The sequence below is a fragment of the Emys orbicularis genome, chromosome 9 (assembly GCF_028017835.1).
Source record: "Emys orbicularis isolate rEmyOrb1 chromosome 9, rEmyOrb1.hap1, whole genome shotgun sequence".
NCBI lineage: Eukaryota > Metazoa > Chordata > Testudines > Emydidae > Emys > Emys orbicularis.
Window position 1 is genome coordinate 23,521,822 of NC_088691.1, and position 24,475 is coordinate 23,546,296.

The window sequence follows — 24,475 nt, forward strand, 5'->3', positions numbered from 1 at the left end:
TGCTGGAAGTTGATAGGACTCGCTTCATTTCTGCAGTTTCCATAATAAGATCCATTTTCCCTTATCACGTGCAAAACATCTCAACACACAAGCTCTAATCCCAGTCTGCTCCCACACCAGACCAACTCTATTGCAGTTCTTCTCCCCCCCCCTACCCCAAGAACACACTTTTACATGCAGAGTAACAAAAGGCATGACAAACTTTGTACTGATTTTACAATCCCAGAATTTAATTACTTCAACTCATAGTCCTCCCTTGCTACCCACCCTTCTCACATCCGGCATATGCTGGTGCCAGGAAGCTTGCACAAGTTCACACATTTCCAAGACCTCATCACCACCAACAAAAAAAGCTGTCCACGTTTTCTGTTTCCATTTTTAAACCTAGGTTTTTTGGCTCAAGCTTTCTAAGCACAGTCTCAAGGAAAAAAAATGTGGAGAAAAAAATAAACAAGAAATGAACTTGATCTAAACCCTCAGATTGAATAAATGCTTGGCGCTGCTAATGCAAGGTACATTCACGATGGGTGATCTCAAGAGAGATCAGTAGCAGGAAGTACAGATGTTCAAATCAAAATGATACAAGAACATCCACATTTCCTGAACTGTGGAGTTTGAAATTGCACTAGAACGGTCTGGTCTGTACTATTTTGCTATTTTTGGCCAAAGGTAAGGATTGCAAAAATCTGTGAAAACAGAACAAAAACCAAAAACCAACCAAGCAAGCTTTTTCAAACCCAAGAAAGGTTTTGGCCCATTCAGCTCTTTCTAACAAGAGCTTGGGATCCTGCACACTTAACAACCAGCAGTTAAAGAGATACGAACATGAAACATCACCTAGGTAGAGGACAGTTCAAAATGTTGGTTTAGGCCAGTCCTTTTGTAAGTTACACAACTTTAGAAACAGCCGCTTCCTCATTTAACTCAAGACTCTGAGAACAGAAGGAGCTACAAACCAGGTTCCGACAGGCTGGAGCTGCAAATTAACTCTATCTGAAAATAATGTATCTGGCGTCATTGGTCACTGTCCAAATAAATATGGAACAGTTGTGTTTAGGCCTATCATTCAAACAGCTCGGGTTCTTGAGCAGGCACTTTTATGATTTAGAATATTTTAGAGCGTTGGGAATGCAAGTTAATTACAAACTTAACACAAAGTAAAGTTATTTCACAGTAATTGCCATTCTTTCCAATGGAATTGCATCATATTATCGAATTAGTTGTCTCCAGCTAGCTCCCAGCTGTTTTGCTGGTTCAGGATATTGTCCATTTAAAGACTATGAGCCACATCCAGCCTGAGCACAAGCAGGTTAGAAGTTGGATATCAATGGAGAAGCATTAGGTTATACCAGCGGCTAAATGTGGCTCTCTACATCACAGCTGATCACAGGCAGTGGCCAGCAGGAGAGTACAGGAGGGTTGTTTCAGTGCTCAGGGGAAAAATATTTTTGACACCACCCTTGTTTTTTAATATCCAACATGGGAACGGGTTTAAAGGTGCTGAACACGTTATTTTTACAGGAGAAAAATATAGTCTTGTAATTAGAACCCTTAGGAAGAGACTTGGGAATAGAGGACATCGGCTAAGGACAAAATTCTGCCAAAGATGTGCAGATTTCCCAGTACACCAAGCCTCAGATATAGGTGAGGGCAGAATCAGGTCCAGTGTATGAGTGCAGCTGCACGAACGGGGAGATGTCATGGGTGGAAGAGAGCAGTGTACAGGAATTGTTTTAAGTTAATGAAAAATCACCATGTGGCTCTTTCAGTTTTGTCCCAAGTGAGCCAAGGCAGAGCTCAAGTTTTGTAACAACAGGTGCAGGAAAATGTCAAACTGTGCTCTTTGCTCACGCAAGGTCAGTTTCTGGACTTCTGTTACCTTCTGGACTTCTCAGATCCCCAACTACTGAGGACAAGTGATCCATGCGTATGCTATGTCCAAGTTACGCCAGAGGAGCTGCCATGCATTGTGCACAAGAAATCAGTTAACTAACAGAACACTTAAGAACTCTGGTCAAGGGATGGTTGTTAGCTTATTAAAAAGTAATACTCCATGTTAAAAACACTGTTTTCCATAAGAAAATAATTTTGCCTATATTAATACCTAGGGGCAAATCTAAGATTAGAAAAAAGTGACATAGGTAGATGCAAACAATCTTAACAGCAGACAAATAAAATATATTCCATCTTTTCAAATGTTAAAAAAATCTAGTTCTAACAAGAGACAAGCCACCTAATGAAAGAGACTCAGAACAGGTAAGTCCCATGTTGCAATAGTCAATAGGATGTGACAGGACAGTTAAAAAAAGTACAGCCCAACTTTACAATAGGATACAGATTTCCTTTTGCAACAATATAAAATTTTTTACATATTACAGTGCAATATATTGGTGACATTTGCTCCTCTTCCAAATGCCTTCAGTGCTGTGCAGTTCTTGTTTTGACATTGCTTTCAGCTTCTCGCATGAACTGCTTTTGCATTTTTAAGAGACCTTCCATTATCTTTGCATATTAGGCTCGGGGGGAGGTGAGGGGAAGGGAAGAGAAGCTTCTCACTGAACCTTGTACCATCTCTATATTTTACACCGGGAAGCTGACAGTACAAAGATTTTGTGCAAGTTCTCAAGCAGTTTCTATCTCAGAGGCCTCTTCTATAAAGTTAGCAACAGGACTGAGAAGCAGGAGGGGAAATAATTTATACTCTCCATTTCCGTCTTCTGAAAGCAGAGGCTGATCATACAGTTCCAAGGTATCGAGGGATTCAGCCTGGTTTGCTGGAGCTGCCAGTGGTGAAGCTGCTTCGCTACTTGAGGGAAGAGAGATAGCGGGTTTCTCCTCCAGTGAGGACAGGAGAAGATCTTTAGGATCCTCCATCTTCCCTGCACCTTCAACAGAAGGCAGTTCTTCGAATAACGAAAGCAGAGGGTTGCCCCTGTACTGTATCAGCTGCATGTCTGTAAGGAAACAAACATTTAAACTCAGATTCATGACAGGTGCAAGAGCAAGGAGGTCTTATTCAAAAAGGGAAATTGGGTGGTAGGGGGGGGGGAATTGCTTCAAAAATTCCTTCACTTCAGATATCACAGGGGCAAACCACCTTTGGCCAGCTGTGGGCCAGAAACAAGAGGATCCTGAGGACTGCACTTAAAGCTTGTGTGAAATGGAGCAGACTTGGTTGCCTTCACCTTTAGGCGGGAGAGACAATTTGTGGATGCTACAAATCACATCACAAATGCATGCAATTAACTTTGTCCAAAATGGCCTGCCCTGACCACTGTAATGCTATACAAATGGCATGCACCAGCCTCTCAACAACTTCCCTCTCCTCACTCTGCTGCTGCTAAAAGTTCCCCTCTTGTCACTCCAAACATCATTCCCTCTCCCTCAAATCCCTTCAGTGGCTTCCTGTCTTTACACTTCGGATTTAAGGTTCAGCCTTTCCTTATCACATAGTGCCCTGAAGGCATTACTGAATCTTTCCTGTACTTCCTCTTACTCTGCTTCTAGAGCCATACACGCTGCCTTGTCTTTACAACTGCTCCAATCTCACCCATCTGCCACTCCCCAGCTTGCCTCCTTTCATGAAGCCTTCCCTTGCTGTCGCCTCAACCATCTTGTGTTTGAGGCTCCCTTGCATTTCATATTCACGTCTGAAGTAGCGTGCAAACTCATCGGAGCTGGGACCTCATATATCACATGAAGCTGTATGTATACTTACCACGCTCCATAAATAAATCGGACAGAGCATTACATTCTGGGGGCTGCAGTCTATGTGGGCCACGCTGCCACAGTAAAGGGGGTGCAGCTGTGGACCCCACTTTGAAGCTCTCTGAATTGCACTTGCTCCCACCACCCCAAATAGAATTATTAAAAAATGCGAAATCTCCTTGGTGACATTAACACATGAAATATTAAATCCAGCAGCTATGCTGCTGGTGCTATATTAAATCCTTAAGGGCTTGACTCAGCTCCCATTAAAGCCAATGGAAAGTCAGGGTCTTAAACCGGAATTGGACTGGGCTCTCAACTATGGAAGTGAGGTCATACTAACACAGGCTGGGAAAGCTACATTCAAACCCCAGTGATGTATTTTTAGGGCGGTCACAATTCCCAGTTTTCCCTGCTGCCCACCTTTGTTTCCTGTTTCCTGCTCACTTGTTCCTAGCTCTTCAACGCTGTCCGTCAAGTCCTCAATCTAGAGGGGAAGTGAACACAAATAAAGGCAGCACATTTAGCAATAGAGAATTTTTAGAATCAGAAATATTACTAGGACTTCCAGCTTTCTGTTAAGTAACAGAGACTGAGGGTGGGGGTAGTCATTAACCAAAACCTCCACCAAAAAAGGCCAAAATGGCATGCATGTACTCTCTCACCCTCCCCTATTTCTATTATTAATCTGCACAGCCCTGATCTTAAGGACTGTTGCTGCTCATGAGGGTGAAAGCTGGCAGTGCAGCAAATAGGAGCTTTCAGATATGCTTCTTGTAATTCAGGTAACTAACATTTCCTGTACAGGTTTGCTGCAGTTGGTTTTTGGCAGATGTTTCCCAGTAAATATTGATCTCACCCTAAAACCAAAAGCTCTACTAGCTCTTTTATTCCAGCAGGGCACAGCATGAAAAGCTGTTTCAAGTAATGCTTACAAATTAAAATCACACCTGATGAAAGCTGCCAGCATTTTATTCTGATTAACGTGATCCAAAGCAGGCTGACAGAGAAGCTTATTTAACTAAGGTACATTGTTTCAAGATTTGTAAAATCAGAAGCCATATTTACACAAGTTTCTGTTTCAAGAGAGGAATTGACGAACTGGATTAAACAACAGCTATGAATTCTGATGTCTCATGTCGCCCTTTAGGAAGCTGCTATGGAGGTGTGTTTGGGATAAGTGTATTTTATTCAAGTTTTTACGTCACGATGAAGAACTGGTGTCAATTCTTAAAGAAGACAAATACACCTCTACCCAGATATAACGCTGTGCTCGGGAGCCAAAAAATCTTACCGCGTTATATCAAACTTGCTTTGATCCGCCGGAGTGCGCAGACCCACCCCCCTGGAGCACTGCTTTTCTGCGTTATATCCAAATCCGTGTTATATCGGGTTGCGTTATATCAGGGTAGAGGTGTATTCATCAATCCCCCGTTTACAGAGTTGAGTGAATAATTCATGAATATATGAACTGAAAGTATTTCTGACTAGGTTTCTCCCTCCCCATTATTCACCACCTCTATTGACAAATCAAAGAATACGATACCAAAGGCAAAATGAGAATGGGTGAAATAAACATTTTCCAAAATAGGTAGGAATATTACAAACTTTAAGGGGACACTCAAGACAACTTTCTCTTACTTGCTGCACATAGTAACACCTGAGATAATTCAAACAAATCTAAAGTTCAAGCTTTTCCCCATTTCTGCTCTTCACTCGCTTTGGACAGTGAAACATACTAGAATGGCAGTTTTCATGTTGTATCTCCAATCAATTTCACTTGTCACATAGACAACTTGTTGACGAGGGTCAAACAAAATTCAGCTCCTTCAATACCTTGTCAATCTTTTCCATCAGAAAAATTCCCCAACACTTACATTTTCCACATTGGATGAAGCATCTGTCAAGTTCGTGTCCAGGGCTGGGAGCTCAGGATTGAAAGTCTAAAGGTAAAGGGAAAGAACATACTATGTAATATATATTTTATGGAAAATCACAGTGACACACATAGTATATGCAGGTTCGCAAAGGAAGGAGGGAAAAGGAGGCCAGGCAGATTGTGGAGTCCATTCCTCCCCTCTGCAATGGAAGGACACCACCTTTAATAGAGGATGTTTTACATTCAACAATATGTAGGGCCTTCCATTTGAGAATCTAAGAGCACTTCACAAGCTTCAGAAGAGGAGATAGATTAGTATTCTCCATATTTTACAGGAACAGAAACGGAGGCACATAGGTAAAGTGTCTTGTCCAGTATCACAGAGCATGACAGTAAGAACTGAAAAGAATTCTGATCTCCTATGCCTCAGAACTGCACCGTTGCTAGATAAAACACACCTTATAAACTGATTTGGCTGAGATTAAGAGCAACAATGCCCAAAATACTTGTGGTCTTTTTTCCCCAGAGGAGCTGAGCATCCATAGTTCTCACTGATTACAATGTACTAAAAATCAGGCTGTTATAGTTTCTTGCATCTTACGTTCACTGTAGTCCCTCAGGACTTTCCAGTCAATAGATACAAGAAACAGATCGTAATAATGACGCAATGGAAAGCCCCATCACAGTTTAACATTATACATCTAACCTTATAAACCCTTCATATAAGGACTCTAAAGGCAGTGAACACCAACCAAAAAAATATTTAATGCTGCATCATCCTGAATTCCTCAAGAGTTAGGCAGCAAACACAAATATCTAGTGGGTACACAGGCAACTAAGGCATGGCACAAAGGGAGAACGTGCTTGGTTATCAATCTGTGATGCTGACAGGCAGAGCATGTTATATTTCTTGTTCCATGTAACACAGGAAAGCATACATGAGGGTAACAAACCATAAGATGGTCTGACAGGAGTCCCTACAGTGACTTTATTTATAAGTTTGTACTATTTCATTCACTGACATCTGCATTTATGAGGATCTTCTTCTCTACACACTCCTATGGAATAAAAGCCAACACAAGGAGAAATAATGTAAATGCATCAATTATTACATCTGAGAAATCAAAGTGTGCAAATAAGGAGACACTCACATCACTAAAGGATTCAGAGCCAAAGTTAAATTTCTTCCCAGACAGCATTGCCTGGAGCTCCTCAAGGCTGGCATCAATACAATTCAGAAAATCCTGAATCTCTTCCCTAAAAGAAATAAAATGACAATGTAAAGCAAGATGCATCAGAAAACCAGACATGTGGACTGTGCTGCAGGCTGCGAACAGCCCCGGGGATAATCTAGTGGCCGAGTGATAGCAGGAGAACAACATGAAATGGTCAGGACTCATAGTGGGCCACTGCAAGTACAAGGTATGTCTCATTCCCATGCCACAGACCCTATTACACTGCAGTGTTGACACATACAGCACTGTTTACTTGTCAGATAGTCTTCCTTCTCCTACCAATATACCAAAACCTATTGTATCAAAAAGAAGCAGGAAAACCATCTTGGATTCTTGCCTTTCTGCATATATTTCCCTCTCATTTTAAATTTCTTCCGAACACTCAGGATCCTGCTGTGGTCTGAAATACATGAAGTTTCTCTATTTTAGCTCAGGTTCAGGATGAGCAGGTCTTGCCTTATAGACAGCAGTGCTGAATGCAGCACGGGAAGAACCTGTTTTCAGGAAAGCCAGTCTGTACGGACACTGCTTATGTTGCAACATGAGCAGCCAGATTCTTGCCAAGCTGTACCTTCTTCCTATGGTGGCTGGCAGAACACAAAGGGCCTGGCCTCAAATGGAAAGGAAATGTGAAAAGAATGCCGACTGGCACACGAGCCAGGAAGGAGAGAGACTGCAACCCCTCACTGTATGTTGAACTACTTTCCACAGTGGAAAGATATAAATACAGCTAAACAAAACTGTACAACTGCAATGCAATACTCCAGGTCTTGAGTTCTCAGTGAGGTGATTTACCACTGGATATTGGGGATTTGCACCCACCTCTCCAACAACTGTGAATTATTGCAGCTATTCATCCCTGAAGGATAGCACCAGGGTCACTATGAAAAAGTTATTAGGTGTCATTTTTTCAGTAACCAATCTTGTCAATATGGCTGTCTGTTCTTATGTAACAGAATAAAGGAGCATTCAACCTAAAGCACGAGTTAATTATATTAGAATGTGCTGCTAGAGGACTGGATGGCAGAGAGACTATCACCTCTAAGTCATTGATCCAAACCTAGCCCGGGTCGGTAGTGACTAACACTCACTAATGGTTTTCCATGTGGCTTATGTGGAGTTTGTCTCAGTCCAGCTTCTCTTTTTATCTAATGTGCACTCCCATCCAATAGAACCCACAAAAATGGCACTATTCAGTCCCCTTATTAGCAATCCCAGCTAAGGTTGAATGGACCATTGAGAATTAACTCTCCACCTGTTCTAGAGGGAATTAATTCCCCATCTGCTCGAGAACTTGGATGCGTAAACCTTCATGGTCATTGTCACTGAGATACCAGTTTTGTAGGATAAGAAAGCACTTCAGTTTGTGGGGCTGGTCAGCCTAACCTCCTTTCCCAGCAGCATATAAATTCACTGCTGACAGCCTCAAACCCCTGCCAGAGGCAAAGGATTTTTTGCGGTGGTTGGGAGAAGTCCATCTACATGTTTATTGCTCCCCTCATCTATGCTAACATTCACTTTTAGAATAGGTATTTGCCATGTTATTATATTGACAGATCCAATTAAGTTAGAGATTTCTACCCAGAATATACAATGCTCAATTTCAGGAAATGAGACCTATTCCCGCAGGAATGCCAAGTAGTATTAAGCATCACCCTCATCTAGGGCTTATTTTGAGAATGCTGGTACAGATGGAGAACAGACGATACCTGCTTTCAATTAGCCACACATGCCCAACAGCTTTCTGTATGACACAGCAGAACAAAAATTTAGAGGATCCGCCTATTTTTTCCTATGAAATCTTGAATAGTTTGTGAAACAATAACCATAATCACTTCTCAATTTGAAGACAGAAAAATTGGAGTGAGTATGTTACAAACTATTGTGTTGAGGAAAAGTGTTTTTTTGTTTTTAATTTATCAAGAGACTCAATACTGCTATCCTGTCTTGCAGGGTTTACTGAACACAGCCTACTGCAGCATTCTCCTCAGAGCTGTCACATGCTTTTTTTTGCCTAGGCTGTTGTCTCAGAATGTTTTGGACAGTTACTCCTTTTCCCAGAGGGCTCTTTCATGCAGGATTCAATTCAGTCCTGTTCAGTGTGTATGAGGAGCAAGCGGAAGAGATAGCGAGATTGATTTGGGCTGGGATGCCATCAGGATACAAGAGACACACAGATCTGTGTCTAATATTTCCATCAGATCCAGAGGGTTTGGCATTTTTTGCTTTCCTAGTGCTTGACTGAGAATGGCATTTGGAGAGGAACAAATTGGCTAAAACTCACTCTGGACAAGATGCAGCATATGATAGAAGGTTGCAGGCAGAGAACAGAAATGTATGGTTCCTATCACAACTACTTTGCTCAAGGGGTTTGCAGTTGGAGAGTACTTGCATACCACCAATTACTATTGGTAGCAGTGATCGATGACAACACCTGCTTTCACTTTAAAGTATTCAGGACCATGTCTCTTTGATCTGGACTTCACTAATGCTGTGCATACCGTTGTGACTTATAGACTGGATAACTGCAAATGCTCCACAGGGAGCCACCTTACAATGTCCCTTAGCACCAGCTGCATGGAACTATTACACAAAAACTTCAACAACTCCACTGGCTTTCTGATTTCTTCTTGGTGCATTTCAAGTTGCTGATTTTTAAAGTCCTACCATATACAGCATGACTCCTGACTAGCAGAAAGTCTGCCTCTCTCTCCACAAACTGCCATGGTAGTTGATGACAGCTGGGCCATTTGAGGGGACAATCCTGAGATTTTTTTAATATCTGGAGGGCATGCATTCTTCATGAATGACCCACAGCTCTGAAATTCACTCCCCTGACCTAGTACAGATTGTGCTGACCTTCAACACATGGTGCAAGACCCATCTCTTTTCCAAAGCTTCTGAATGAGGAGTGGGGAATTATGATTAATGGAGGGAAGAGAGGGAGGTCTACGTTTTTCAAAAGTATTTGCTGTGTTCCAATATGTACACAAGTCTGTAATTAGAAGCATTTTATAAAATTAGCACAATGTAATGTCACAAGAATACTAGTATATACACTAGTCACCAGAATTATATTAGTATAAAGATACTCTGTACCTCTCCAGAAAAGCATCGCTTTGAGTAGTGGAGTTGCTCTCATTCAAGATGGAATCAATCACTGATGCAGGATCTTCGGGAGCATTAACTTGTGCAGAATGCAGCTCTACAGCATCATTTCCTACTGCACTGGACTCGAGGGGATTGTCAGCAACTTGGGCTGGACAGTCTGGTTCTGCATGACTTAACTCAATGGACTGTGATGCTTCGCAGACAGGCAGATCCTGTTCTTGACCAGTATGGGGCTCTCTAAGAAATACAAGACACGTAATGAAAAGTCTCAGGAGAGCTCAGCTACTACAATATTTCATAAAAACATAAGAACAGCCATAATGGGTCAGATCAATGGTCCATCTAGCCTAGTATCCTGCCTTCAGATGCTTCAGAGGGAATGAAAAGAACAGGGCAATTAATGAGTGACTGATCCCCTGTTGTCCAGTCTCAGTTTATGGCAATCAGAGGTTTAGGGACACCTGGAGCAAGGGGATGCAGCCCTCACCATCTTGGCTAACAGCCACTGATGGACCTATCCTCCATAAACTTATCTAATTCTTTTTTGAACCCAGTTATACTGCTGACCTTCACAGCATCCCCTGGCAACAAGTTCCACAGGTTGGCTGTGTGTTGTGAGACAAGGTACTTCCTTTTGTTTTAAACCTGCTGTGTATTCATTTCATTAGCTGACCCCGGTTCTTGTGTTATGTGATGGGGTAAATAACACTTCCTTATTCACTTCCTCCACACCATTCAACATTTTATAGACCTCTATCATATTCCCTCTTATATGTCTCTTTCCTAAGCTAAACAGTCCTAGTCTTTTCAAGCTCTCCTTGTATGGAAATTGTTCCATATTCCTAATCCTTTTTGTTGCCCTTCTCTGTACTTTTTCCAGTTCTAATAAACCTCTTGAGATGAGGCGACCAGAACTGCACCCGGTATTCAAGATGTGGGGTGTGCCATGGATTTATATAGTGGCATTATGATATTTTCTGTCTTATTGCCCATCCCATTCCTAATGGTTCCTAACACGGTTAACTTTTTAGGCTGCCACTGCACAATGAGCAGATGTTGTAACTACCCACAATGAGTCCAAGATCGCTTTCTTGAGTGGTAACAGGTAATTTAGACCCTATCATTTCATATGTATAGTTAGGATTATGTTTTCCAACTTGCATTACTTTGCATTTATCAACATTGAATGTCATCTGCTATTTTCTTGCCCAGATACCCAGTTTTGGCAGATCCCTCTGGAACTCTTTATAGTCTGCTTTGAACTTAACCATCTTCAGTAATTTTGTATTGTCTGCAAACTTTACCACCTTACTGTCTACTCCTTTTTCCAGATCATTAATGAATATGTTGAATCGTTCTGGTCCCAGTACACATTGTTGGGAGGGAGCTGCTATTACCTGTCTCCACTCTGAACACCGACCATTTATTCCTATCCTTTTTCTCCTATCTGTTAACCAGTTACCGATCCACAAAAGGACATTCCCTCTTATCCTATGACTGCTTAGTTTCCTTAAGAGTCTTTGGCGTGGGACCTTGTCAAACGCTTTCTGAAAGTCTAAGTACACTATATCCCCTAGATCACCCTTGTCCACGTGCTTCTTGACACCCTCAAAGAATTCTAATGGATTGGTGAGGCATGCTTTCGCTTTACAAAAGCCACTTTGACTCTTCAACGTATCATGTTCATGCTATGATAATTCTGTTCTTTACTATTGTTTCAATAAATTTGCCCGATACTGAAGTTAGGCTTACAGGCCTGTAATTACAGTGATCGCTTTTTAAAAAAAATCAGTGTTACATTTGCTACCTTTCCATCTGGCACAGTGGCTGATTTAAGCAACAGGTTACATACCACAATCAGTAGTTCTGCAATTTCATATCTGAGTTCCTTCAAAACTCTTGGGTGAATACCATCTGGTCCTTTTGACTTACAACTGTTACATTAATCAATTTTTTCTGAAACCTCCTGTACTGACATCTCAATCTGGGACAGTTCCTCAGATTTGTCATCTAAAAAGAATGGCTCAGATGCGGGAATCTCCCTCACATCCTCTGCAGTGAAGACTAATACAAAGAATTCATTTAGCTTTTCCATAAATGGGTTGTCTTCCTTGAGTGCTCCTTTAGCACCTCAATTGTCCAGTGGCTCACTGATTGTTCAGCAAGCTTCCTGCTTCTAACAATTTTTTTTTTTTATGTGCTGTTAGTTTGTGTCTTTTGCTAGTTGCTCTTCAAATTCTTGTTTGGCCTGCCTAATTATACTTTTACATTTGACTTGCCAGAGTTTATGCCCCATTCTATTTTCCTAAGTAGAATTTGACTTCTAATTTTTAAAAGGATTTTTTTTTACTCTGTTATTTAGCCAGGGTTGCATTTTTTAGTCCTATTACTGGTGGTGGTGGTGGTTCTTAAATTTGCATTTAGTTTGAGCCTCTATCATAAAGTTTTTTAAATGTTTCTATGCAGCCAGCAGGGATTTCACTCTTATCGACCGTTCCCTTTAATTTACGTTTAACCAACCTCGTCATTTTTGTATAGTTTCGCTTTTGAAGTGAAATACTACTGTGGTGGGTTTCTTTCATATTTTCCACCCTTTAAAATTTAATTACATTATGGTCATTATTACTCAGTGGTTCAGCTATTAGAGTCTAACAGTGGTTCACCTGTTAGACCAAATCCTGTTCTCCACTTAGGACTAAATCAAGAATTGCTTCTCCCCCTGCTGGTTCTAGGACTAGCTGCTCCAAGCAGCAGTCATTAATGGTGTCTCGAAATTTTCTCTCTGCATCCCATCCTGAGGTGACATGTACCCAGTCAATATGGGGCCAGTCGAAATCCCCATTATTGTGTTTTCTGACTTTGCAGCCTTGTTAATCTCCCTCAGCATTTCACAATCACAGTCACGCTCCCTGGTCAGGTGGCTGGTAGTATATGCCTACTGCTACACTCTTGTTATTATGATACACTTTAAGTCATTCGTGATTTTACTATATTTGACTCTATGCTTTCTTTCACATATATTGCAACTCCCTCACCAGCATGACCTACTCTGTCATTCCTATATGTTTTATACTCTGCTATTATCATGTCCCATTGATCATCATCATTCCATCAGGTTTCTGTGATGCCTATTATGTCAATATTTTCATTTAATACCAGGCACTCTAGTTCATCCATCATAGTATTTAGATTTCTAGCATTTGTATACAAGCATTTATAACATTTGTCAATATTAAGTGATCTGCTTCATGTAACGCAGCGGTGGGCAAACTATGGCCTGCAGGCCAGATCCGGCCCCTCAGGGCTTTGGATCCGGCCCGCGGGATTGCCCCCCGTGGCGCCATGGGCCCTGCGCCGCTCTCAGAAGTGGCCAGCACCACGTCCCTGTGGCCCCTGGGCGGGGGGCAGGGGGGCAGAGGTCTCTGTGCTTTGCCCTTGCCTCCAGGCACCGCCCCCCGCAGCTCCCATTGCCCGGGAACGGGGAACTGTGGCCAATGGGAGCTTTGGGGAGGTACCTGGAGGCGCGGCAAGGGCAGCGCACGTGGAGCCCTCCAACCCCCCTCCCCCAGGGGCCACAGCGCTTCCTGGAGCAGCGCGGGGCCGGGGACAGGGCAGGCAGGTAGGGAGCCACGCCGGAGCCTGAACCCCTCCTGCCCCCCACCCTAAGCCCCCTGCCTGCACCTTGCACCCCAATCCCCTTCCTTGAGCCCCCTCATACACCTCACACCCCTCCTCTGCCCCAATCCCTTGCCCTGAGCCCCTTCCTGCACACCGCACCCCCCCCACACACCCCCCGCACTCCCTCCCGCAACCAAACCCCCTGCCCTGCATTCAATTTCCCCACCCAGATGTAGCCCTCGGCCCAAAAAGTTTGCCTACCCCGATGTAACGTAATAGAATGGGACTCTGCCATTTGACTGTTTCTTCTCTTCAGTTCCTACCTGTACGTTATCAACTACTTTCCTCTCCTCTTTACTAGGAAAGAGTATCTCCTTAAATAAATCCTCCCCTAACGGAAGTCTCTGTCTGAACCATGTGCTCCTCTGCACATGTTGACTTTCCCCAGCCTTTTGTTTTGAAAACTTCTCTACCACCTTTTTAATTTTACATGCCAGCAACCTGGTTTTGTATTGGTTTAGAAGGAACCCATCCATCCTGAATAGGCTCCTACTTTCCCTGAAAAGTTCCCCCATTCCTCATAAACCTAAATCCCTCCTCCCAACACCATCATCTCATCCACACATTGAGATCCTGCAGTTCTGTGTGTCTAACTGGCCCTGCATGTAGAACTTGAAGCATTTCAGAGAATGTTACCATGGAGGTCCTGGACTTCAATCTCTTACCTAGCAGCCTAAATCCGGCCTCCAGGACCTCTCCCCTACCTTTCCCAACTACCAATATTTCTACTAATCAAATCCCCACTACCATTACCTGTCTCTTCCTAATAACTGGGGTTCCCTTGCCTGGGGGGAGGAGGGGGAGGAGTATCCACAGTGTGAAAGGATACCATGACATCACCTGGAAGAAGGGTTCTAACTATGGGATCATTTCCCTCCACTCCAGCTTGATGGCCTCCTTCCCTGAGATTTTCACCCTTCTCAACAGCACAGAGGCTGTCAGATTTCCCATTACAAGCTTTAACATCTCAGTTCTCAATGCCTTTTGAAGTCTGACAGATTAAATCCTTTGAGTGCTCAATTCATCATTCCAGTCCCTTGTAAAATTAGTGAAAATACCTTTAGAAAAGGAGAGGTGGAGAATCACTTATTATAGCTTAGATAATGCACTATAATAGAACATTCTATTCTGAAGAACTGGAGTAGTGTCTGAAACATGAGAACTGAAAAAATCCTCCTCCCTAAAAATGGGAGATCATGCTAGACTTGAACTACAACACTTTGAAGTGAGGCTGCATTGGGTTTTGGTTGCTGACAACTGCGTGACTTAGGACTTTGTAAGACATGCAGATTGAGAGAAAGAGAAACCATCTGTTTCAAAGACTCCATGCTTTACATGGTTCCTCATTCAGTATGCAGGGACAGGTGATTTTCTTTGGGAACAAAGATCTCTTTTCCCTGGGCTAACTGAAACAGACAAGAAAACACTGACCTTCTTTTTACTTTTGGCATCATTTCTAAAGACTGAGATTTGCCAAATTTACAAACATTTGTTAGGCGACTACATTGGAGTCTTCAGCCAATACAGTAACTGAGTCCCATCTTCAGATCATCTTGGCCCTGTTTAGGCTGTTTTATATTGTTCCTCCCAGACATTCTACAAGAGTCTGAGGTTGCAGGCTGGAGGTTTTCCGCCACCCCACTTATTTAACTGTTATGTTCTGTAGAATAGAATCAAGGTAACTGCCCAGACCTGGGTAACAACTCTAAGGCTTGCTTTGAATATTATCTCAAAACTTGCCTGGCACCAGGGCCTCAGCATGTAAGGACCTGAGCATGTGCTTAATTTTAAGCAGGTAAATAGTCCCACAGAATTCAATTCAAGGTGTTTACTTTGATTCAAATCGGATCATTTACATGTTTAAAGGGAAGAACCCACTTAAGTGCTTTGCTGACTTAGAAAATATGCAGGTCATTTGGGCACTAACAGCTTTAAAAACAACAACAACAACAAAACCCCAACAATCTGTAATGCATTGAATATATTTAAAGATTTGTATAGGCTGTTAAATTTTTAGATACAAGTAGTGCCATTTATGTTATCATGACAAGTATTAAATATGTCTAAAGTGCAAATACTTTCACATCTCATTCATACCCATCACTTCCGCTTGTATGCACTAGAGCGAGCAGCCCATCAGTGGCATCATCCACAGTGTTGGTGATATCTTGAATAATGATGCCTGTATCATTTTCACTGTTTGGATCATGTTCAGAAATAGCCACCTGCATGCCACAGGAAACAATATAAAGAAATCAATCATCTGGCATATTAAGGTCACAGTCTCTAATTCTTGTTGCAATTGGTGTTCCACATTTAGACTTGTTTTACATCAAGCTTGGTGTATTTCCATTGTTTTGGGGACACAGCAGTAGTTTAACATTTTCTATATCAGAATCAGAAATGTTTCACCCAAAGTTGAGGACGTTATGGTTGTAAGATTGCTCAGACCATACAATGACACAAAACATCCATTATTCTAAATGGCCCCTCAAAATTTACCGCATTGCCATGCTCCACAGGTAGGTGAATATACTGCCGGCTGAATTTGGAAGGTGAGGCACCTGAGACATCTGGTAGAGATCTGAGAAAAAAAATACAGCTGTAATGCAGAGTTAAAAGTAGGAGTACAAGTCATAGTAATGCTCAATTTCACACACTTGCTTATGTAGAATAGCAGCAGCAGTTGCTAAGGGCACCTAGGAAGGGACTACTATTTAAGTGATTCAAAGCCATCAAACAGTTGGTGTAAAATGCATGCTTTCATTACTGTTATCCTCATCCTTCCTATTTTTGTCACACACACACTTGTTTTATTGAATAAGAGGGAAAAGTCTTGGGGGCAGGGATAATTTTTTCACATGCTTTGCCCAGCACAAACAGGGCTATGGCACTGGTTGGGTCAACTGGGCATTAATGCGATACAAATTATAATAAATAAATAACTAACGAGAAGGACATTTGCTCATATTTGCTTTGAAAAGAGTCTGGACAGCAAAACTTGGACATTAACTTTTAGGACAAGTTTTTAGTAGCCCCACACCATAAAAACCACAGAATCACAAAGCCACATTTCAATTAGCAGAGCTACAGTTTTAACAGTAACCAAAAAAGGCACATGCAAAATTCAGAAGAAGCCTGCACAGTTAGGAAGCCACAAGTCCCATCTCTGTTTTTTTCTCATATGCATATAGACAGACATGCACCACACGTCTTTCTGTGAGAGAGCAGTGGTGTTATGGTCCAAAAAAATGAAAATATTTCAAAAGTCTCCATTTAGGAAGTTTGATGACTTGGTTAAAAAAAAGAATGAGCTAGGAAAGGAGGGAAAAATAATAAAAGGAAGTGTTTTATGGACCTTAACAAGAGCTCTTTGGCCACCAAATAGTCAAATTAGTTACCTTTTTCTCTTGACTCCCACAATGTAGTTTCCTCTCATCAAACTTAGTATAAATTGAAGGATCTGAGGAAACAAAAGAAAATGTGATCAAATGGAAGAAATAACTCAGCATCAATGCATCAATGTATAGGCTTTGCTACAAAATCATCAGCAGAGTGAGAGTAGATGTGTTACATATAAATACTACCAATTTGCATGACTGTCTAGATTAAGGAAAAAAAATAATAATAATAAAAAAAAAATAAGAGGGCCGCCCAAATTAGATCATCCCAGGTAGGTGAATTATGAACAGTTAAAAATCTTTCTTTGACACATGCAGCATTAACCATCATCACAGACAGGATACAGACCAGATAGACCTGGAAGTTCCTCCAGCAGGACAATTCTTACATTTTCAGTTTCAAAAATCTTCACTGTCAGAATTCAGCAGTCTCTCTCCCCTTGTCGTCAAGATCCCCCATAGATTTAACTCTACTCGTTCACAATTTCATGATTTTCTATTCTCCACCGAGGTCCCTGCAGTTCCCAAATCCCACACTCTGGCCTGATCTACATTTAAAAGCTTTGCTGGCATAGCTAGGCCAGTTAGGAGTGTGGGAAAGAACAAAAATCGACATAGCTATGCCAGCAAAAGCCTTAAGGTAGATGCTGTCCTTCTGCTGGCATAAGCTGAGGGTGCGCTGGTAGAACTACACCAGCAAACCCTTTCTGGTATAGAAAAAGCCTCTGTTCTTCCCCATTTCTTCTGAGAACAGCAAGATATTCTCCCAGGCCCTGTATGGAACAGGCCCAGTACACCTTTATGCACCACATATACTTCAAATCCCTGGTTTATGACCTAAACAATCCACCTTCATTCAGCTTCCTAATTTTCCCACATGCTCAACCATTTCCCCTGAAACCTGCCCTTAAACACTCCTCTTGAAATTCTCTGCCCCACTTCCTGCTGGACGTATAGTAACTGTGACTGCTTTCTCTCTTGCAGAGTTATACTGGGGGTGGGGTGAGTTAATATCTTTTGTTGGACCACCTTCTGTTGGTGAGAGAGACAAGCTTTCAAGCATACACAGGCCTGAAGAAGAGCTCTGTGTACACTCAAAAGCTTGTCTCTCTCACCAACAGAAGGTGGTCCAATAAAAGATATTACCTCACCCACCTTGTTTCTCGAATATCCTGGGACCAACACAGCTACTACAACAACACTGCACGTATAACAGCATCATTTGTCATTCTACATAATGAAAGAATGCCGTGGAATGTCACTGACAGGAAGAAATAAGGATAGTAGCACTGAAGAGGCTGCAATGGTACCTTAGACAGCAGCTTCTGTTGTTGGCTGTGCTTCTGCCTTAGAACAGCCACTTCTTTCCACAGGGCTTTATTTTCCCTGCAACACAGAATAAATCAGGAAGTAGGGATGAACAGAGTTTACTTCCTATGCTCTAGTTCCGTTTTCAAACATTTATACTAGCCTGAGGGACTGAAGACAACATTCCTTCCTTGGGTAACTGGGAATCAGTGACTCAGACCCACCAATCCAGACTCTGGGTTAAACTCGCTCCATCCTCCATCAGGCTGGACCAACCAATTGGTACTGGGGATTTTCACATCCTCTGCTGCTCAGCCACTCATTTTGGTCTGAGGTGTCCATCCAAAGCCTCGTGAGGTACCTAAGCCCATAGTTTTCTTTTAACTGGTCATCATCATGTGATGCTCAGAGAAATAGAGGCTCAGTGTAGCAAGGACCATCTCAGAACAACCTGAATGGCTTGTTCAAAGAAATACAAAAGAATGTCTAGCAGGGGATGAAAATACTTACTGAGCTTTGGTTGGTGCTGCTTGCTTGTCAGAGGTCAGAACGGGATAACCCAGTGTCCATAGGAATGGATCTGCAGGAACAGAGAGACTAGGACATGCAAATTCAACTTACAGCTGATCTTCTCTCACCTAATCACAACTGACCCTGTTTTGTATTTAGGAAGGCTAAGTCACTTCCTGCTGCACTCATCGACTACAACACAAATACTGGCATGGATTCTGATGCTGGTAATCAAACGGAAATCGCATGAGTATTACCCAGGCTCTGCATACTGGAGTTGCTGAGCCATGTAGGTAAACTAAACCCGGAGACTGGAAAATGGATTATTCAAAGGAAAGTAAGGGACAATAATGAAGCTACATGCTTTTGATTAATATGAAACTAAAGTTTGGTTCCATTAATTAGATACAATCAATGTCCAAAATATAAATTCGTTTGAAATATAGACACCATCTACCTCCTCATACTAGCCAGTCTGACATCCATGTTGTTCTGTTGCTCCCTCATTTCCTGGACTTCAGAAAGCACTTTGTGTAAATCTTCCGAACAGACTCGGAGATCCTCCGCTCTCACTGCAGACACCTAAAATGGAATTGGGTTGCAGGTGCTTTATTAAGGTCTATACTTCGTGCATTTCATTTTTATAAGGAACAGCACAATTTGATTATGGATTCTGCAGAAGGACAGTGTCTGAATTGCCTCAATAGATTAGATAAGATTAAAAAAATAAACTCATACTTTGATGCAGTGATGTGACCTCTCATGCAGACACAATCTACTACTGATCATTCATGTTTGTTCCCTAAAGAAAACACTCCACAATCTTTATATCCTTTTTAGCCTGAAATGTGTACAAAAACAGGAAGCCAAAAGGAGTGTGGCTATCATGGTAGGGTGGGTATTTAACACCATGCATCATGCTGAAAGTTTAGCACATTCAATCTTCTCCCCTCAAGGACTCTCTGTATTACTGACATGAAGATATGCCAATACTGCTAAGAGTACAAACCTACTGTAACCAGAAAGCTAGAAAAAGCCCTGCTTATTGCACAACAGTGACATTACAGACTCTGAAACCAGCCCATATCAAAACAACAAGGAAGCAAGGTAGAAGTTTACTGGGATCTAGATAGTTGTATTTAGAGTAGCAACTAGATAATCCAGAATTACCAGGTGTGGACTAGAGACTTAATTCTTTTCCATCCCTAGGATTCTATGCTAATGTGGCTGCAGATGCTAATAATCAATAATACACTAGAGATTAAGATGCCTACTTGGTATCCTGATCAAAATGCATTGCTGCCTGCTTCATTATCAGCACAGCACCAGTTCCCAGAGAGCACAGACAGCTAGAAGGTAAATTCAACTACCAGTCAGTCTCTCACTAAAAACTGTTAGGCATCCATCTGGATGAAATGGGATTTACCCCCTTTAGTCTGTATTTAAGTGGCAGGGCCATAAGACTGACCACAGACACCCTATAGGAGAGGGTACAAAGACCCTCAAAAGCCTCGGTTAGGAGATACTCTTCACTCCAGCCTGCTTTGCCGCTGGAAGCCTGAAACAGAGTTTAGAGCAAACATTGCAATTATGACTCCCTTCCAGCTCATAAAACAACAGGGAAGGCTGGCGGCCATTTTATCTGCTGTAAAAACCACTCATGTTTGCAGCACAATGAAGACTTGCTTGCCAGCCTATTCCATGGCTCAATTGGAGTTTTCTTGGCATTAATTAAAATCTTTTGTCTCCAGGCTAGAGGACTCCGCCTAACGTAATGGTCTTAGGAAACGACATGAACCAGCTATTCCAACATACTCGCTCGGTAGAACCAGAAAATAGGTTTTGAGCCAAACCAAGCTAACAATTGTAGGAAATAGGGAGGGCGGACGTGTGGGCATGTGTGCGGAGAAAGGGAGGAGATGGCAGCATCAGAACAGCAGATAAATTTGGTCCACTTGAGCTGCATGAACTCGAAATCACAAAATAGGGCATCAAGCAAAATAAAATTGTAGTTTCCTAACTAGCCCCCACATCTACATCCTGGTCTGTAACAACTCAGGCAACACAGTAGCCAAAAGCATCTTCCACAGCGCTCAATGCACGTTTGCACACTGCCAAATGTCCACACTACACTCAGCACAATAATGTTCTGGTGCGTACTGCTTGGTAAGGAGGTTTTGGCATCTAATGATCAAATACTGTTTTTACAAAGCTGCTGTTACAAGACAGACTCAGTGTGTGAGTTTAGTATGTGGAAAAGTGCACTAGATTGATGGCCCTGGAGACTGAGGTCATCTGTTTTTCCTCAGGAGAGGTTTTACATAAATGGGACATGCATCCTCTACATTACACCAGGATGACCGCGTGTGGAATTCAGTCTATATGGCAACACCCAGTCCTCAGCTTGTGTGTTGAACAGGGCAGCAGAAAAAACAATCTCTGCACAGTTGAGATAGTGCTTTTTTGGTCATGTAGAATTTGTCAGCTAGGAAGTGGACTAAGACCCAACAACTTATTCCACATAAACTGCCTTTGATAAAAGAATGAATACGCTCAGTGCACTATACCTTTCGTTTGATGTTTTCCAGTAGGTTTGCTTTCCCTTGTTTAAAGAAAGGGTGCTGGAATTCAATGGCTGCACTCTTCTCTGCTGTAATCATACCATTCTCCAAGGCAATCACTTTCCTGAACCCATCTGTTGGGGAAAGATTAGAGCACTCATTTCTCCCAGCAGTCAAAAGGAAGTTCAAAACATGCAGTTAAACAATGAAAACCAAATCCAAGTAAGATGATAATATCTGTAGCACATAAGAATAAAGTGAACGAAAGCAGGACCTGAAAGTGAGACCAAATAACCTTTCCCCAGCCACTTGACCAATGCTGAACTTCACAGCCAGAGAATGCACCTGCAGTACTACTGAGTGTAACTGACATGGACTAACAGATTCCATTCCCAGGGAATGAAAGGGGATGTTGTTTGGAAAGCAGGCATGGTACAGGACTGGGAGGAAAGAGTTGAACAGTGATTTCCAAGGAATCATGGAAGTTAGAGAGACACATGCCCTGTTAGGATATCTTGGGTAAATACCTGGCCCAACTGAAGTAATGGTAAAACTCCCATATGACTTCAATGGAGCCATGATTTCACCCATTGTTCATCTCTTGCTCTTACCCTCACACGGCAACTGAATGCATCAGAAACTGCATCTCCATGTACTACCTTCAATTAGTAAAATAATGTAGGGAAGGGAGAGGAGAGCAAGCCACAGAGCGGGAGGGGAGACTACGGTTCAGTTTATGTATCCACTAACACATGTGCTGCTCTCCCCACATCACTCAGCAGAAAAGCAGCATTAAATAGCACGTCTGCTCTAAAAACAGCGTGGTGACATTGTGTTCTATTTCCATTAGTGCCATAAATACTATGAGGAGGATGCAGAGCACACTCTAGAGGGGTAATATGGGTTCTTACTACTCCCAACCAAAGTTTCCAATGTAAATAACATCAGGTTACCAGGATACAGCTCTCTGGGCAACAAGTCTGAAAACTCCACTCAAAGCCTGGCTGGGCCCAGCAGGAATATCAAGCCCCATACATCTGCGTTTCCTTGTGGGACAGGTGAGTTTTACACGTTTAAGTCCAGTCTTGCCACAAGATAACTAGTAACTGTTCATTTAATCCTTTGATGCTCAGAGCTCATCCACTTCACCCTAAATTCCAAGAGATTAACAGATTCCCTTCATCTCCTACATCCAATATAGAATCTAACAATCAGAGATGTGGACAAGTCTGTACAAATCTACTAAGCCAAGGACAGAGTTCCTTAGTCACCTCACAACATAACCACAAGGGAATGTTGTGAAATGACTAAGTCCCAGTATCACTCTGTCAAGCCACTGCAAATCTGTTTCTTCTGCAAGTCTATATGCGGAACCTACTTTTTAATCCTCCTTTCCCTTCAAAAAGGGATCTGAAATAATGAGATAGCTTCCTCTGGTTAGTGACAAGGGAGGATCTCCAAAATAAAGGAGTGCTTTTGTTTGCAGTGATCAGGAACATTCAGTAACTGACTCCTCCAGTTCACTGACATAGTTCCTAAAGAATTATACCCCAGGGAAGGGTCACAGGTAAGCAGAGCTATGTGAGTAACTGATTTTTTGGCTCATTGGCTGAACTGGACGGGGGCGGGGGGAGGGGGCGGGGGGGAGGGAAGAGAACACAAGCAAACAACAAAAATAGTTTTTTGGGGAGGGCTTGGGGGGTAAACATTTAATGAAATTGAAGCAAAATTCTAAATGAAAAGTTGTTTCGGATTGAGAGAAATCAAAATATTCTGAAAGCATTGAAACAAAACATTTTGATTTTTGGATTTTGTTCTTTCCAATCAAAACAGAATAGTGAATTCAACATGAACTTGTGGTTTCTGTTGACCCAAATTTGCATTTGTTGTCAAAAACAATTTCATTCAGCTCTTCTGATAAGTCTGGGACTTCCCCATGGTACCCTACTCTTTTTTCCCTGGGGTCACACATACACAACATATTCTGATTGAAAATTTTAGATAAACATTGGAAGTTTCACTAAGGGTAGTTTTTCTATATAGTTTCCATCTCCAGCTGTCCCATGAAGTATTCCAACTACCAGACAACCAGGCATTTGGAGCAATCAAATTTTTGAATTGCTCCGCTGCAGCTCTGGGCAAAAACCTACTGGTCCACGCTCCAGCTCCGGATTCCGCTCCAAAGCCCTGCAGACAACAACCTGTTTGTTCTGCAGCATAGCATTGTATTGGGTCTTTGGAGTAGAATCTCATTCAGCCTTGGCTGACAAACTGTATAGGGCATACATTTATGGTGTTCTAAAAATAACAATGCACCATATTTTCAAGGAGGACGTTAAAAAAAAGTTTTTTATGAATGAGGAACTTAATCCAGCTGATCAGCGTGACTAATCCTGTTTCAACATAACCATGCAGCACAGACTAGAACATTTTGTCCTCCAAAAGATGAATGCACGTGTGTACATATGGCCTTGCTTCCTTTTAAACATTTATAAATTTAGTACTTAAGAAAATGAGGTATTAATAGCACTAGCTGGAGCCAAATATAGAATGCAAGCATCCCAGGCACAACTCTGCTAATACACATCATCCCAAACAACATTCTCTGCTATTTTAGCTCTGGATCCTCTTGAGCTTAGACCAACTATAGCACCCAAGTGAGCAGCAGTTTTGTGAGGCATACAAGCCAAGACTGGGATGAACTCCACCACCATACACCTCTTCTGTTGTGAGCCAAGCTCAAGACTAGACTAGAGCCTTGTATGGGACTATTTTTAATCCCACTCCCACTATTATGGCAGTCGGTCTTGCGAGATCCACGGGATCCTGGTCCTCCTGCAGGCCTCTACACTAGTCCCGCACGGGGTTCTAGATTAGACCCCACGTCTTCAGGGGTAAAAAGGTCAGAGCACTCAATCCCCAGCCAACTCCATTCCTTTGTTTAAAGAAATTCCATATCACGGGGTAGCAAACTTAGCAGCATTGACACACGAGAACAGCCATTACTTACACATATTGAGCTGACGTATGAAGCTGCAAATATTGTTGTGTTTGAAGTATTTGGGAAGTAGTTCTTTAGCAAAC

The 24,475-nt window shown here is 42.2% G+C and overlaps 1 protein-coding gene across 1 annotated transcript; it reads right to left on the reverse strand.

The window, feature by feature from the left end:
- Nucleotides 1-209: 209 nt before the first annotated feature.
- On the reverse strand, nt 210-24,475 carry LOC135883420 (heat shock factor protein 3-like). Its single transcript, XM_065410523.1, has 12 exons — nt 24,402-24,475; nt 21,398-21,525; nt 19,288-19,412; nt 18,323-18,398; nt 17,013-17,074; nt 16,114-16,195; nt 15,709-15,836; nt 9,922-10,170; nt 6,739-6,844; nt 5,586-5,651; nt 4,132-4,195; nt 210-2,954 (listed from the first exon to the last, which is right to left on the reverse strand). Exons 1-12 carry the CDS (start codon nt 24,403-24,405, stop codon nt 2,623-2,625), a joined length of 1,422 nt encoding a protein of 473 aa, XP_065266595.1. The 5' UTR covers nt 24,406-24,475; the 3' UTR covers nt 210-2,622.

Coding starts and splice junctions, on each gene's coding strand:
- LOC135883420 (XM_065410523.1), bottom strand. Junction 15,837..16,113: donor CTGTGGAGCATGGCAATGCG/GTAAATTTTGAG, acceptor TGTGGCATGCAG/GTGGCTATTTCTGAACATGA. Junction 10,171..15,708: donor CATACAAGCGGAAGTGATGG/GTATGAATGAGA, acceptor TGTATTTCTTAG/AGAGCCCCATACTGGTCAAG.